Here is a 15,604-nt window from a genome sequence, read left to right as displayed (position 1 = left end):
TAGGGGTCACTGGTCAGTATTGGTAGGGTTTCATTGGCATAGTTCAAATTGCCCCTTCATAATTGGCCTACATATAATATTATAGTGGGGTTTATTTTGAATCGATGTGATGACAGCATAACTTCACCTGGAAAAGTGACTTTAATAAACAGAACTAAACTGAATGATTTTTCAAAATTTACTCCTCCATTTTAAAATTTATTTGAAATTTACTATTGATGCTCTATATTTACAAAACACTACTCATTACTTTAAATATATTTTATTAATGATTTTAAGTTTTAATAATTATTTTTAGATCAAAATATGTGTATATATTAACATTATATATTTGAAATGAATAAAATGTAATAAAAATTTTAAAAAATATTTTAATAATGTATGATATATGTAAAAATGTGCTGTAAAAAAAAAAAAAAGATAACTGTTGGGATTTGGGAGTACTCTTAGCAACTATCCTATTCTACCTATCCAAACTGAATGTGTGAGAAAGAAAACCTATACTTCTTTTGAAAAAAAAAACAACTATGTTTTCATAGTCTTTTCTAAAGAACTATGCTTTCATAGTCGGTTGTATAGAATGTATACATATCATCTCATCAGCCCTGTAATAGGGATACAAATTTGAAAGAGCTATAGAGCAGAGTGACTGCTTTTGAGAATCAGATATATCTAAGTATTTTATTACCTAACATCTGTGAAAAAAAAAAATAGAATAATTAGTAAAAAGAATCTACATCCTAGAGCAAAGGCTATACAATCTTGTGAAAAAAAAATGAAAAAAGAAAAGAAAGAGAAAAGAGAAACTCTGGCAGAACTTGAGCACTTTTAACCCGGATAAAGATTTTGCAATGTAACTTCTGAAACCAACCACACGAGACTGGAAATTTTGTGCTCCTGAACTGATGAAATGGTAGTTTGAAGAAAGAAAAACTGTATGATGGTACAACTAGCACCATTGTTTCACTGACAAAAGTTGCCTCAATAGCTCGTTAGAATGCCAGTCTGGTTTGAGCAGAGACATGAGCAATCTGGTTCAGTCAAATTCCTTTTGACAAACCTTTTATCACGGTTAATCATCAATTTAATCAAAGGTACTTTTTGTGCCACCTGACGCCAGATCTCATTCACTGTTCCACTTCCATAATCAAAATAATGCTTCACCTGCATTCCCACATTTTTATTCATTTATCAACAATTGCATTCCTATGGTTTCATCAAGCATTAATTCAATATTTCATCATATGAAAAATGCTTAAACATAGAGAGAATAGAGCATACCACTTAACCCGAAAACCACAAAAATCATAAGTTCAAACTAAGCAGTTAGCCAACCCAAATTTACTGTTGTTTATAGTCTATCCAGAGAAAGTAAAATATAGAATTGCTAACTACATATCTCATCACCTGTTTACTCTCTCAATAAATTCACCAAGTTGCCCCAATATAACATACAAAGCACGTTTGCTACCCAAATAAAAAGTTACACCCAAAAAAGGCATAGCAATGTAAGCTCAATATACCTCTATGCATGCATATGTATACATGCTAAAAGAGAGATAAAAATGAGGGGAAATAGTCTAACCTCTTTCAACTCTTTCTGATATTCTAGAATTCTTTCAGTGGTTATTGTTCTCAGCATTGACACTAAGAACCCCGGTTTCAAAGCCACAGTGGTTTCAACAAATATAGCAATCTTCCTGTAGTCTATAACATCTTCAAAAGGCAACTCAATCTCATCGCTGATAATAACAGGCACACACAAGCTGACTATGGAATCAAATAAACGACAGGCTGATGGTGTATCACCAGCAGGATTTAGACAGAACTTCGATGAGTGCATCCCATGTGAAGCAGCACGTCGGCTCTCTCTGGATTGTACTCCATGTTTAATTGTAACATCATCTTCATTTCCAAGTATTTGAAAAAGCAAATCACGAACCTTGCCTCCCTATAAAAGAAAAAAAACACAAAGAAAAAACATTGAAAGGAATGTCTTTATTGACATAGAAGCTTTTGACTACCAATGAACATCTAGAATATTAAATTCAATCAAGCTACTTATTAAGAGAGTAAGTATGTTTGTTCAAGTTCTAAATAAAGTTTAGAACTTGCAAATGAATAAATAAATAAAGTGTGGCCCTATATGGCAAAGGGTAAATCAAGCAAAGCGGATATCATAACATATTTAGATAAACGACAGGAGAACTTCGCAACTTATTTCACAGTATAAATGAAACCATAATGTAATACTAAGATAGTGAGCAAGCACTGAGAAAGAAAGAGACGTTTTTTATTCTGCTGTGTAAGGAAAGAAAAAGTGCTCGAAGAACAGAGGATGGCGAAAAGCAAAATAAGTTCTTGAATGATTAAAATTTTGATACTGCAAACCCTATTATCTAAAAGTTATAGGATATTGAGGCCGGATTACACAAAACCCAACATCCTTAATTTTCATGGCTAGAAAACTAAAATCTCCCCATGCCTCCACCGTTAGCTGGTGTGCATTGAATGTTGGCAACACGCATATTTTTGGTATTTTATTTTTCTTTGTTTTCTCCTCTATATTAGAAAAGAAAAAGAAAATTATTATGAAAATTACCTCTTTGCGGTATCGAGCGCCCATGAAGAACAACAATGTATTGCGATTTTCGACACCGATATCTCCCTGGTAAATATTAACTCGATGAGAGTATGGCAAAATCACGTCCTTGACAAGCGATCCCTGGTCCCGCCTCAAACGACCAAAATCGGAAACAAGTAGAACACTCTTCTTAACACTATCGATCACTCTATACAGCGCATTGGGATCCGAAGCTATGATCACATGGTCTCGCCCATCGTTCCTCTTCCAGTATTCCTGGGCCTCCAACCATTCAACCAACGCCTCCTGCGTCTCCTCATCGTTGTAAGCCGGTCTGACCGGGTCAAGACCCGGTTCCGCTGCCGGCCGAGATGGGTTCACATTCAAACTTAATGACGAGAAGAAAGGCACGTAGAACAATTCAGCATCATCCGGATCCGAAACCCGAACCACAGCCGATCCAGTTCGCTCTGAATTGGGTCGGAGCAAATCCTTAAAGAGGTGCCACTCCGCCATGTGTTGATGACCAGGGTAATTGAGCTTGGTGAGGTCATCAACCGGTTTACCACCGCGTGCTAATGAATGGTGCTGAATGACTCCATAAGTAAACCTCGTGGGGAGATCATAGAGGTAAATTCTGACAGGATTCCCGGCACTGTTCTGCAGATTCTTCATGGAATTGAGTGAGATCGAATACGATTCACCGGTGCCGAGGGGTAGAGCCGATCCAAGCTTGGAGGTGGCGGTGGGGCCATGAAATATGTTGAAGATGACGTAGATGGCGAATAGAACAGCGGCTGTGGCAAGGGCATTCTTGGCTAGAGAGGCTTTCCTCGCCATTGTGATATTTCGGAAAAGGACTAGGGTTTCGTTGGGGTCCCGAGAGACATGGACACGAAGCGGAGGGAGTCTGGGCTCTCGGCTGGTTGTGGGTTTGAGTCGAGCACTCATAGCTTTCCAGTATTGGACAGCGCACCGTGATAACGTGCGCTTGTGGGGTACAGATTTGTAGACGGAACCCCACCTTTTTGTGTCAAACGTAAGCCTCCCTACGGCCCAATTGCTCTTCACGGCTCAATCCATTTCCAAAGTCCAGACGCCTCCACCTAGCCCATTCATGAAAACGGCCTTACAAAATTGGTATTTTTACAAAAATACTGAATTTTGGGCAAAAATTTACAATTTTACTGTCATATGTAATTTTTACAAAAATATTATTTTTTAAAAAATAACTATAAAACAATTAAAACAACAGTGTAACAACTAAAAAACAACCGTAAAACAATAATAAAAATTTAACACAGTATCCAGTATAAAAAATATACAATATTTTTAAAAAAAAAACACAGTATTTTTGAAAAAAAAATCCCCCCCACAGTAAAAAAAAAAATTAAACATTTCAGTATGTAATGTAAAAATCCCTTCAAAATTCGATAAATACAATTTGATAATTATATTTTGTTAAAATACACACAATACCTTGTATTTTGAAAAATGATTAATTGGTACATTCTGAAAAAAAAAAAAATACTCTTTGCTACTCTAAAACTAAATGTGATTACCTTTTTAATATTTTCAAATTGCTACTCATTTTAATAATTTTTGTACATCTTTAATTATTTTAATTCATGTAAATATAATATCAAATCCAATAAAAGAAAAATTGAATAAAAAATTTAGGAAGCGATGCACCCCAATCTATTTCGGCATTCGAGAAAATTTTTTAGTCTAATTTTTATAGTTGGGTGCATTGTAATTATTTAAAATATTTTACAAAATTTTGAGAAATTTAAAAAAATTTAACACGACAAAAACAATGTCTTTTTTTTTTTTTATCAATAAATCATGAATTTCATTACTCCAAGTAACAATTTACAACCTATTAGGACTTTCAAATGAAGACCTCAATATCAATCTATACATTTTTCTTTGTAAACTTTTCAAACACCTATATTAGTTACAAAATTATTTCTATAATCTCAAAAACCAATCTCCATCCGCCGGCTGCACTTTCTTTGGCCAAGTGCATGATATTCGGTTCTTCACAGCCACATTGATCGAGTTTGCTACTTGTTCTGGTGTTTGTTGTCCTGAATTCCACAAGACATCATTTCGGTTCTTCCACAGATGGTACACGAGAGCAGCAACTGAAGCTGTATACACAACTTTTTTAAACTTACTGATTTTTTTCCTTCCAACCACCTTATCAATCTTATAAGTGTTGAAGTTTCAACATTTGATCCCAGCCATAATTTCACAAAGGAAAGACAAAGAGAAGAGAAGGGACAAGAGAAAAAAAGATGTTCAGAAGTTTCGGTTTGGTTCTTGCAAAGCAAACATAAATTTTCATCAATAATCTTAAACCTGTGTAACCTGTCTCTTGTTTTAAGCCTATCCTGTATATCTATCCGTAAGCAAAAGCTATGTCTAGGTATATTCATTCTATTCCATACCTCATGGCTCCAATTAACTTTGGGAGGATTGGGGCAGTAAGCTTTGTAATTATTGGATATTTTATAGTTTGCAGTAATAAACTGTTGTATATCCATAGTAGCTTTTGTTGGGTTTTATGCCCTAAATAAAACTCTTTACAATCTGATTAGTAATCGTTGACCGAGGTTTTCGGCAACTAATAAAATATTATAAAGTTAGAGAGCTGTAAGAAAATTAGAGAAGGATTTTTACGTGGTTGGGGCGTTAATGAGCCTTAGTCCACGAGTCTTTGTTATTTATGGATGTATTTAATACAGAGAATGTATTTGGGGAGTGTTTCACTCTTATAAATACAGAGAATGTTCTTGGTGAGTATTTACTCTACTTGCTCTTATGCAGCCCAAGATTCTCGATCCCATTTAATGAGCTTTGAGGGGGTATTTATAGTATTTTTGGTGGGGTGATCCCCAGAATTATCGTTACAAATATATCTGTAAGTATCCATAAAGTTGGGCATTCCCAATGAATATACCATGGGTAATGCATGGTCAAATCCCTAGGTGCTGTAGGGTTTTTATGTGGAATGTCCTTATTGTCTTTTGACTGATGTGACTCTTCACAGTGTAGCCGTCGCTAGACTTAAATGATCATTACTTTGTCGCTGCTAGTTGGAGGTTGTGCCGTCAGACTTTATTGCGTGTAGCAGTCCCAACACGCTTCCTCCCATGCGGCATTAAATGCGACTTGATTGCTCAGGAGAAACCTGACCCGTCACGGAGATGCCTTAATGTTACTTCGAGCTTTCGGGAGCATATGGGGTTCCATATGCCTTCTCCGGGAGCTACGTCCTGGAAGCCACCTTACAGCACAAAGACTTAGCAAATATTTTGGATTGTACATTGCTTGATCCACGTGTCCTTGTTTGGTTGGTCCACGTATATTGGGAAAAATTAGGGGCAACAGTAATCAATATAAGAAATTTGAAGTGATTAATGTTTGCATGAATTTTACATGCTAATGGTTTAATATGTTTATTACATTCATACACACAGAATCAGTTAAATCCAGATCATATGTTTATTCACAATTACAGTATCGTCAACACAGTGGAATGTGATTGTGATCATATGGATCAAAAGACTAAGTCCCTGTTTCATCAGTGTTTTGGATTTACACTAATGTGATAATCAGCGATGATGTGTACTTACACTTGGAGTAAGTGTTATGTTCTTTCCAGGACATTAGTAAAGTATACTAGTTTTGAATGTATGGAGTAGACATTGGACTAGACCGATATTGCAACTTAGTTAAGATATTACAAACCTACCGTTATATATCTTTCCAAGTCAATATCAGTAGTTGATCTTAAGATTAAAAGAATCTAAATCCTGATATGCTTAAGCTCAACTCAGGAGTGTTATTCATGTTCTTTGATTTATTACTTAAGTCTACTTTTGGGTCAGGGTGATACGTATATTTTGGGAACATGATAGCATGATTGAGTGGGAGTGCTGAACATAAATATGGAATCTATAGCTTCTACTGGTGTATAGAAGTCAAGTGATGATTCCCTTCGAGCTTAGCAAATAGAAGTAAATGGATGAGCTCTTGTTTAACTGACTAATTATTAGATCACTAAACACCATTTACAGGTAGCTAAGTGTTTTAAGGGGCAAAATACATTGAGGGGTGAGAACGGTAAAATTATCCCATCTCGATGTAAATCATCTATATAGAGGATCTTTAAATCACAATAAGATTATAACAATGGTTAAATGAGATAGCATATCTATATCGTGGAACATATAATATGCTCTATATAAGTCTGAGAGTGCAATTCTAAGTTCTAAGAGTGGATTCAACGAAGAATTAATAAGTAGGAATTTACTTGGTAAATTTGGTTCACTTATTGGAAGCTCAGCATATAGATCCATGGTCCCCATTCTAGTTGAGAACATTCTGCTTGTAAGACTCATTAATTGATTCGTGATTGATCAATTATAATTCTAAAGTTAGACTATGTCTAAATTGTGAATTTTCACTAAGCAGGGGTGAAATTGTAAAGAAAAGAGATTCTAGGTTTATTTATTTATTAATGGACTTTATATGTCTAGTAATAATTAAATTAAATGACAATATTATTTAATAATCTATTTTAGTTATTAAATAATTAGTTTTAGCATTTAAATAGTTAGAATTGGAAAATTAGCGTTTTTGAGAAAATAGAAATAAAATTTGTTAAAACTGCAAAATCAAGTGGGGCCCATTCTATACACCTTTGGCCGACCACTTATTGTGGAATTTCAATTTGATATTTTCATTATTTTAATGCCAAATAATTCCTAACCTAAACCTAGTAGTTGCCTATAAATAGAAAGTGATGGCTCAGTCAAATAACATGCTTTCATAACATCTTCTGACAGAAATTTCTCTCTTCAGAAAACTGAGCCTTCCCTTTTCTATACCTTGGCCGAACCCCTCTCTTCTGTTTTCTTCTTCTATATTTCGACCCTAGTGAAAGAGTGAGTGCCCACACACAGCAAGCAGTAACTCAATCATAGATTGGAAGACTGTGAAGGATCAAACTCAAAGAGAAGGACATTCGGGCTCAGATCTTGATAATACTCTGCGACAGAAAAGATACAAGGGTTAGAGATCTGAGTGGAAGGAGACATTAATTCCGCTGCATCAATGTAAGGTTTTCTTAACTTTATATGTGTTTATTTTATCGTTTTAGAAAGTTCATATTTAGGGTGTTAAACAACATACTTGTGAGTAGATCTAAGATCCTGGTAAAATAATATCCAACAACTGGCCTCAGAGCCATGGTAATTGATTTTCTTGCAAGAAATTTGGACTTTAAAACGATTATTTGTTATTTAGATGGTTTCATGTTGTATTGAGTGTTATATGATGATTGATTGATGTTTGTGAATTTTCATAAAAAATAATTGAAATTTTGTTTCTGAGATTATTTTTATTGGATAGTATGGAAAAAATTAAGCAAGTTACTTTTTTACAGAACTCAATTTCAATTTAATTTGAATTAGTTATGATTTTTTGAAGATTCGAAAAAAGATAGGGCTGCTGCATCACCCACGCGCGCGCGGAACCGAGTGCACCTCGGTCACACGTGTGTTCGGACAACATTCTGTCCGAGCAACACGCGCGGGTGTTTGAAGACACCCCCCCGTGCGCGCGGAAATGCTGCAAGTCCCCCTCAGCGCCGAGGTTTCTCGACAGGCTCCCCCCCATGCGCGCAGGGACGTGTATGCAATGCATACCGTCCGTACAGCTCGCAAATTTTTCGTTTTTCTTCGTTTTTTCATGCTTTTTCATGGATTTAACTTCCAAATTTTTGTGTAGTTTTGTATTTAGACATTTACTATTCCTATTTCAATTCTAATTATCATAATTAAATTATTTAATATTTTTTTTAATTTAATTAATGATATTAGTGTAATTTGAATTTAAAATTAGTAAATATCTATCTTTTTTGCTTAATTATCTATCTTATTTTTAAATTTGATTATATCTTATCTTATTTTTTAAATTTAAGGTCAGATATTAAATTTTTTAAATTAATTTTTTTTTTTAAATAATTTGACCTTATTTAAATTTAAAATAAGATAACTATAATCATGAAATTTTAAATAGATATAAGATATTTTGCTAACTTTTAAATTTTATTATTTTATTTATTTAAATTAAATTTAAAAAGATCTGAAAAGATATTTAATTTATCTTTTTTAATTTTTATTTATAAAATAACATTTAATTTTTAAAAGTAGTTAGCAAATTTTGAAATGATATTTAGGTTAGTTGAAACCTAATTTTTCAAAATTGTAGGTTTAATTTTAAATATTTATTTTAAATAATTTCGAAATTAAATTTATATTATTTTATTTTTTATTTTCGATTTTTTTTTATTTTTTCGAAAATTAAATTAATTTTTTTTATTTATTTAATTATTTTATTTTTGAAATTTAATTATTTAAAATTAAATAAATCTTACTTCCAACTATCCAGCTAACCTTGTTGCAGGAGTATGTGGTTTTAGCTTGTTTGTAAGTTTTTTAAAACCTATTATTGCTTGATTGCAAATAGCCATGGTTAACTTGTTGACAGATCCAATGATCTAATTTTAACTCATGGCTCCCTTGGTCAAGTTAATAATTTGTAACAGGTAAATTTTACAATCTTCTTTCATCTGTGTATGACCTAGCAACATGATAGAACCCATCCAAGTGTGTGCCTGTGTGAGCCTATATGTTTATTTTATTATATAAATGCATATAGGTTGTTGGTAAATAAAATGTCACATCATGATAGATTTTATTTAGGTCCATTTAGTTATTGGACCTATTCAATTAATAACAGTTATTTATTTTAAGGTTAAATTCCTCTCTTTTGGGCCTTATGCGAGAGTTGGGAGCCATAGAAGTGGGTACGACATATTGAACCCAGCACCCCCTCACATGAACTACCCCAATTGTGAAGGCCCATTTGCCTGATTTGAATAATTGTGCTAGGTTAATTATATTTGTTTGAGCTAATAAAATTAAATTAGCAACATAATTAACTTTTAAAATATATGAAAATTTATTTTCATTTTAATATTTTAAAGTTAATTTAAGAAAAATACTTTTAGTTTTAGATATTATTTCTAGACAAACTATTTGTATTTTTTCTTGTATTTAATTAAATAAAGAATTTTAACTAACTAGATTCTTCCTGGAACTTATTTAATTAAATATTCCTATTTAAGTTATAAATTAGTTATTTTAACTGATTTTTTATATCTAACTTAAATTTGAATATTTTATTTAAATTTTAAATTAAGATGAGGAATCCTAGGCATTAGTTATTAAAGATTCTTAAGATATTTTTTTAACTTAGTTTTAAATTTAAAATGGAATATTTTTCAAATTAAGTGGTTATAACTTAATTTTTGATATTTAATTAAATCTAAATTTTAAATTATTTAAGTTCTAGATTTTTTTTCTAAACAACTTAAATTAGATATTTTTCAAATTTTTGTTGAAAAGATATTTAGTCAACTAAAATATTTTCTAGATAGTTATTTTTAGACTACTTATTATTTCTAAAATTTAAATAGGAAAATATTATAAATTGTGAAATTAATTATTTAAATAATTAATTTTGGTACAATTTTGTTTAAGTATATTTTTCCTAGTATTAAACTAGAAATTAATAATTAAGCCTTCACTACTCTTAATTATTTATTTATTGAATTTAATACATTTAATTAAATTGAAAAATTTAAATATCTAAGTTGATTCTCATCATTACTTAAATATTTATTTTTCATGACACTTAATTAAATAGAAAATTATTTTTAGGTTGAAATTTAATTTTTCAACTTAAATTTAAATAATTTTCAAAATATATATATTTTTTATTTTATTAATCAATTTCAAAAATTGCATTTTAATTATGCAATATTTTTGAATTTTTTTTGAAAAATAGATTGAGTTGTAAATTAATTATTTATTTTAATTAATTCTTGGACCAACTTAAATCAATGATTTTTTCATTTAATTGATTAATTTAAAATAAATAAATTTAAAATATATTATTAGAAATTGAATTAACTAGTCAAAAGAAAATCTAGATAGGTGATATTTTTGCTTGAAGTATTTTTTTCTAAGTATTTATTATTTTTCGAAAATCTGTATAGTTTTTATACTTTATTTTTCGAATACAATAAATATATTCTCATGGAAATTTTTAAGTTGCTAATTAATTTAAATTAATACAACTTAAATTAATTTCCTTAATATTTATATTTAAAATTACCACTAAGATGGAAATAATTAATTTTATTTCAATCACCATCTAAGTATAATTTTATAAATATTATATTAAATTCTTATTTTGAATTCTAATTCTAAAATTCGAATTTAATGAATATATTTATTAGAATAATAAAGAAAATACATTTTAAAGAATGAACTTTATTATTATTAAGATATTCGATCTCCATTGTTGGTTTTACATCGCGTTTGTTTTAGTGAGTAATCCTCCCTAATGGAGGAACGTTCATTAGCAATTTCACACCGTTTAATCTCGAAAGATAAGTAGTTTGTAAGTGTTTTATATGGTATGGATCACCCTAATGGTGGCGACCATATTTGACTTGCAAATTGCGAAACAATGGTAGTAGCTCATAAGATAGAATAGCCTTGACTCTCGCCTAAACGGGACAACGCTGGATTCCAATCTTCATCGAATAAAAGGTTGCTAGAATGTTTAACATTTAAGATGAGCTGACAACTCTATTCAATGGATGGTAACTTTGACTCTCGCTTAAACGGGACACTGATATCAGTTTGTTGAAAAACCTTGGAAATTATTTAGGATTGAATTTTTTTTTTAAGTATTTTCTCTTATCATTCCTACATGCTATGTGCTTATAATTTCTGAATTGATTTTATGTTAAACCATTATTAATTTCTATTTGTTGATTTCTATTATTTTGTAGTATCCTGTATAAGCATGATGAATTCCATGTTATCACTGTTGACTGAAAATAAGCTGAATGGATCTAACTTTCCTAAATGGAATGAGAACATTAATATTGCTCTCATAGGAGAAAGTGCCTTGTTTGTTTTAACCGAAATTTGTCACACGAAGTGCACAGGGATAATGCATCCAAAGCTGTGAAAGAAAAGTATGAGCGTTGGCAGATAGCAAATGACAAAGCTCTATACTTTAAACTTTCCAGCATGGTTGACACCCTCAAAACTCGGTTTTCTAAAACCGAAAAGGCTGATGAAGTAATGACGAAGTTAAATGAGCTATTCGGTAAGGCATCACTTCAGTCTCGCTTTGACGCGACTAAGAAGTACATCAATGCACGGATGGAACCCCATCAAAACGTGCGTGACCATGTTCTCCTTATGGCAAGTTATTTCCAAGAAGCCCAGGATCATGGTGCTGAAATGGATAGCACTACTCAAGTAAGCCTTATCTTGAATAGCCTGACTCCAGCATTTCTACCATACACATCAAATTATGTCATGAATAAGAAGGAAATAGACTTTCATGAATTAGTCAATGACCTTAAAGCTTATGAAAATTTGATGGGAGGACCCAAGAAGAAAGGGAGTAAACCTCACAATCCTGGGAATGGTAATGGGACGATAAAACCTGAAGCAATTGTTGCCTCTGCTTCGAAACCCAAATCGAAGAAGAAGTGGAAGAACACCAAGAAGCGTGCAAAAGCCATGAAAAACAAAAAGGCTGCTGCTTCTGGTGATGCTACACTAAAAGGAAAGTGTTTCTACTGCAATGAGAAAGGTCATTGGAAACCCTAGTGTCCTAAACTTCTTGCAAAGAAACAAGGTATTTCTATTTATAAACTTTAAGAGTTTTAGTGAATTATTATCCAATTGGATTTATGATTCTGGACTAACTTTGTTTATTTGTTTTCTTCTTCTTATAGGCCAAGCTACTTGAACTCAGATGAGTGAGTTGGATCGGAAAGCTGGACCAAGGGTGAAATCGTCCAGATGAAGATGAAGCTCTTCTTTCTATTTTTTGAATTAATTGTTTTAATTTAAAGACAATTTGGATTTCGAATTTTAGTTAGGAATATTTATCCCTGTTTTTCTCATATTGTTGCAATATTTTTTTTTATTATTAATAAAGTTTATTTAATTTTCGAATTCAAACCATTGCAATTTATGAGATTGAGCTTCATTTATTTTATCTTCATCAACTATTACCACATTATATTTATATGTTTGTATGTGTAAGTGTTTTTATTATTGATGCAAATTCTATAATATTTATAACTCTTCATAGAGTTATATTAAATAAACACTAGAAATTATTTCTATGTTTATTAATAATTATTAATTCTAATACAATTATTAAGAATTTTTTTAATAAAAGGATCTTTTGATCTGATAGGGGTGGAGAAAAGTTAAGAAAACTATGCAGTTCAACGATCTTTTATATCTAATGAACTCTGGATAGTATTCAACTCCACATAAACTCTATCACACTTAGAGAATCATGATCTTTACAACCTTTAAGGGTGGATCATAATACTTAGGGGTGGAGTTTATCCACAATACCCTATATGTATATACTTAGGGGTGGAGTCTATTCCACAATTCCCTATGTAACACATATATTCCTTAAACATGGAAGTAATATAATGACTTAGCTATTTTCAAAATAAATCCTTGATCTTGATTGTATGTTCCATTTCGTTTTTACTATTGTAGTAAAAGTTTGATACCTATAAAAGTTCTTTGATAAAGTTTCACACTACCTTAATTGAGTGGGAGAATTTTAAAATTCTATTCCCATCTTCATCAGGTTGATACTTGTGATAGGTACTTAAGAACACTACTGAAAAGCAAATCTAACCATACACATGGATAGGTATAACTTATCAGAATTATGAGAATAAGATAAAGAACTCTAGTTTAGTCTATTCGAATGACCTGAACCAAGAATCCTTAATCCTCATAAAATTTTATGGTATCTTAATTTTGATTACTTAATCTGTGGCATGTGTTTTTCACTTCAAATACTAGTCTGCTATGTTGTTGACTTAGTCTTAACTTAAAGATTCAGACTAATACAAAAGTCACAACTAGATAACTCTACAAACAATAAAGAGGTTAAAAGTATTATTTAACCAGATATCTGCTATTGAGTGGGAGCTATCTGAGATGTAATCAAATAAAGAACATTAGAAGATATTCAAGAAATATTTATGAAAGTGATCTATATGTTAGATATTAAGGAACTGTGTATCAGTTGTCCTTGTATCTCACCATCTCATTTCGAAATTCTTGAGATGGTGCTTACTTTGGGGGTGGAGGAGTTATTCTATAATAATTGAAGCTCTACCAGAGAAGAATTATAACTTTGTAAATTTGAAATTACCAGAAAGTTATATTGCTGAAGAAAAATGTACGCTGTATTATCTCAATTTCATATTTTAAAATATGAGAGATATGTCTTCTGTTTATTCAGATGTACTTTAAAACAGTAAAGATTTCAGTATCCCTTGATGAGTAAAGCATATAGTAAAGGATGTTTCATAAGTGTATTTATGAACTAGTTTCCAGAAGTTTGGGTGGATTCAAATATAGTACACTTGATCTGAAGATCAAGACATCAAATTGACCTATTTGCACACTTTGTTTTATATTAGTGCAAGTGGGAGTTTGTTGGGTTTTATGCCCTAAATAAAACTTTTTACAATCTGATTAGTAATCAATATAAGAAATTTGAAGTGATTAATATTTGCATGAATTTTACATGCTAATGTTTTAATATGTTTATTACATTCACACACACAGAATCAGTTAAATCCAGATCATATGTTTATTTACAATTACAGTATCGTCAACACAGTGGAATGTGATTGTGATCATATAGATCAAAAGACTAAGTCCCTGTTTCATCAGTGTTTTGGATTTACACTAATGTGATAATCAACGATGATGTTTACTTACACTTGGAGTAAGTGTTATGTTCTTTCCAGGACATTAGTAAAGTATACTAGTTTCGAATGTATGGAGTATACATTGGACTGGACCGATATTGCAACTTAGTTAAGATATTACAAACTTACCGTTATACAATAGAACCTCTATTTAAGAATACTCTATTCAAGAATAACCTCTAATTTGTTATAAAAAAAAGCAAGTCCCAATTTGGGCCAGTTATAAATAAGAATAACCTCTAAATTGTAATTAGTTATACTTTTTTTAAGTCTCGTATTACAAAAGTACACCTCTATATAAGAATAATTACATCTTAATAAAATATATACATGTATTTTGTAAATTTATTTATATAAAATTAATAATTTTATTTTAAATTATAATACATGTACGAATATTATATTTACTCTAAAATATTTCTATTATGATATAGTATTAATGCTTATTTATTGTTATAATTGTTACATTGATATTTTTTTGTTTTTAATTTTTTTTTCTAGTGTAACTCTATTTAGTTATAAACTCTCAATTAGAATATAATTTACTTGGTCCCAAGTGTATTCTTGGATAGAGGTTCTACTGTATATCTTTCCAAGTCAATATCAGTAGTTGATCTTAAGATTAAAAGAATCTAAATACTGATATGCTTAGGCTCAACTCAGGAGTGCTATTCATGTTCTTTGATTTATTAGTTAAGCCTACTTTTGGGTCAGGGTGATACGTATATTTTGGGATCATGATAGTATGATTGAGTGGGAGTGCTGAACATAAATATGGAATCTATAGCTTCTACTGGTGTATAGAAGTCAGGTGATGATTCCCTTCGAGCTTAGCAAATAGAAGTAAATGGATGAGCTCTTGTTTAACTGACTAATTATTAGATTAATGAGTAGGTATCAGATTAATCCAGGAGAAGAACATTGGAAGACAATCAAGTAAATCCTAAGATTAAGAAGAGGAACTATATGTTAGTCAATAAGGGTGTGTTTAAAACTCTTAGACTACACCACATCAGATTTTGAAATTTGCCTTTGTGCTAGAAAATCTTTCTGATAAGATGGTGGTTAATCTGGCGGTGGAATAGTGATTTTGG

General features: G+C 31.2%; 1 protein-coding gene across 1 annotated transcript; it reads right to left on the bottom strand.

Annotated features, from left to right (window-relative positions):
* Positions 1 to 486: 486 nt before the first annotated feature.
* On the bottom strand, positions 487 to 3,592 carry LOC115697793 (probable arabinosyltransferase ARAD1). The gene is made up of 3 exons (XM_030624918.2): positions 2,603 to 3,592; positions 1,586 to 1,951; positions 487 to 1,164 (listed from the first exon to the last, which is right to left on the bottom strand). Exons 1-3 carry the CDS (start codon positions 3,533 to 3,535, stop codon positions 982 to 984), a joined length of 1,482 nt encoding a protein of 493 aa, XP_030480778.1. The 5' UTR covers positions 3,536 to 3,592; the 3' UTR covers positions 487 to 981.
* Positions 3,593 to 15,604: the final 12,012 nt, after the last annotated feature.

Source organism: Cannabis sativa, chromosome 7, assembly GCF_029168945.1.
Source record: "Cannabis sativa cultivar Pink pepper isolate KNU-18-1 chromosome 7, ASM2916894v1, whole genome shotgun sequence".
In the NCBI taxonomy this organism is placed as follows: domain Eukaryota; kingdom Viridiplantae; phylum Streptophyta; class Magnoliopsida; order Rosales; family Cannabaceae; genus Cannabis; species Cannabis sativa.
This window is presented reverse-complemented; position numbering and strand designations above follow the sequence as displayed.

Coding starts and splice junctions, on each gene's coding strand:
- LOC115697793 (XM_030624918.2), bottom strand. CDS start 3,535: ATGAGTGCTCGACTCAAACCCACAACCAGCCGAGAGCCCAGACTCCCT. Junction 1,952..2,602: donor GCGCTCGATACCGCAAAGAG/GTAATTTTCATA, acceptor TTTCTTTTATAG/GGAGGCAAGGTTCGTGATTT. Junction 1,165..1,585: donor ATCAGAAAGAGTTGAAAGAG/GTTAGACTATTT, acceptor GTGGGAATGCAG/GTGAAGCATTATTTTGATTA.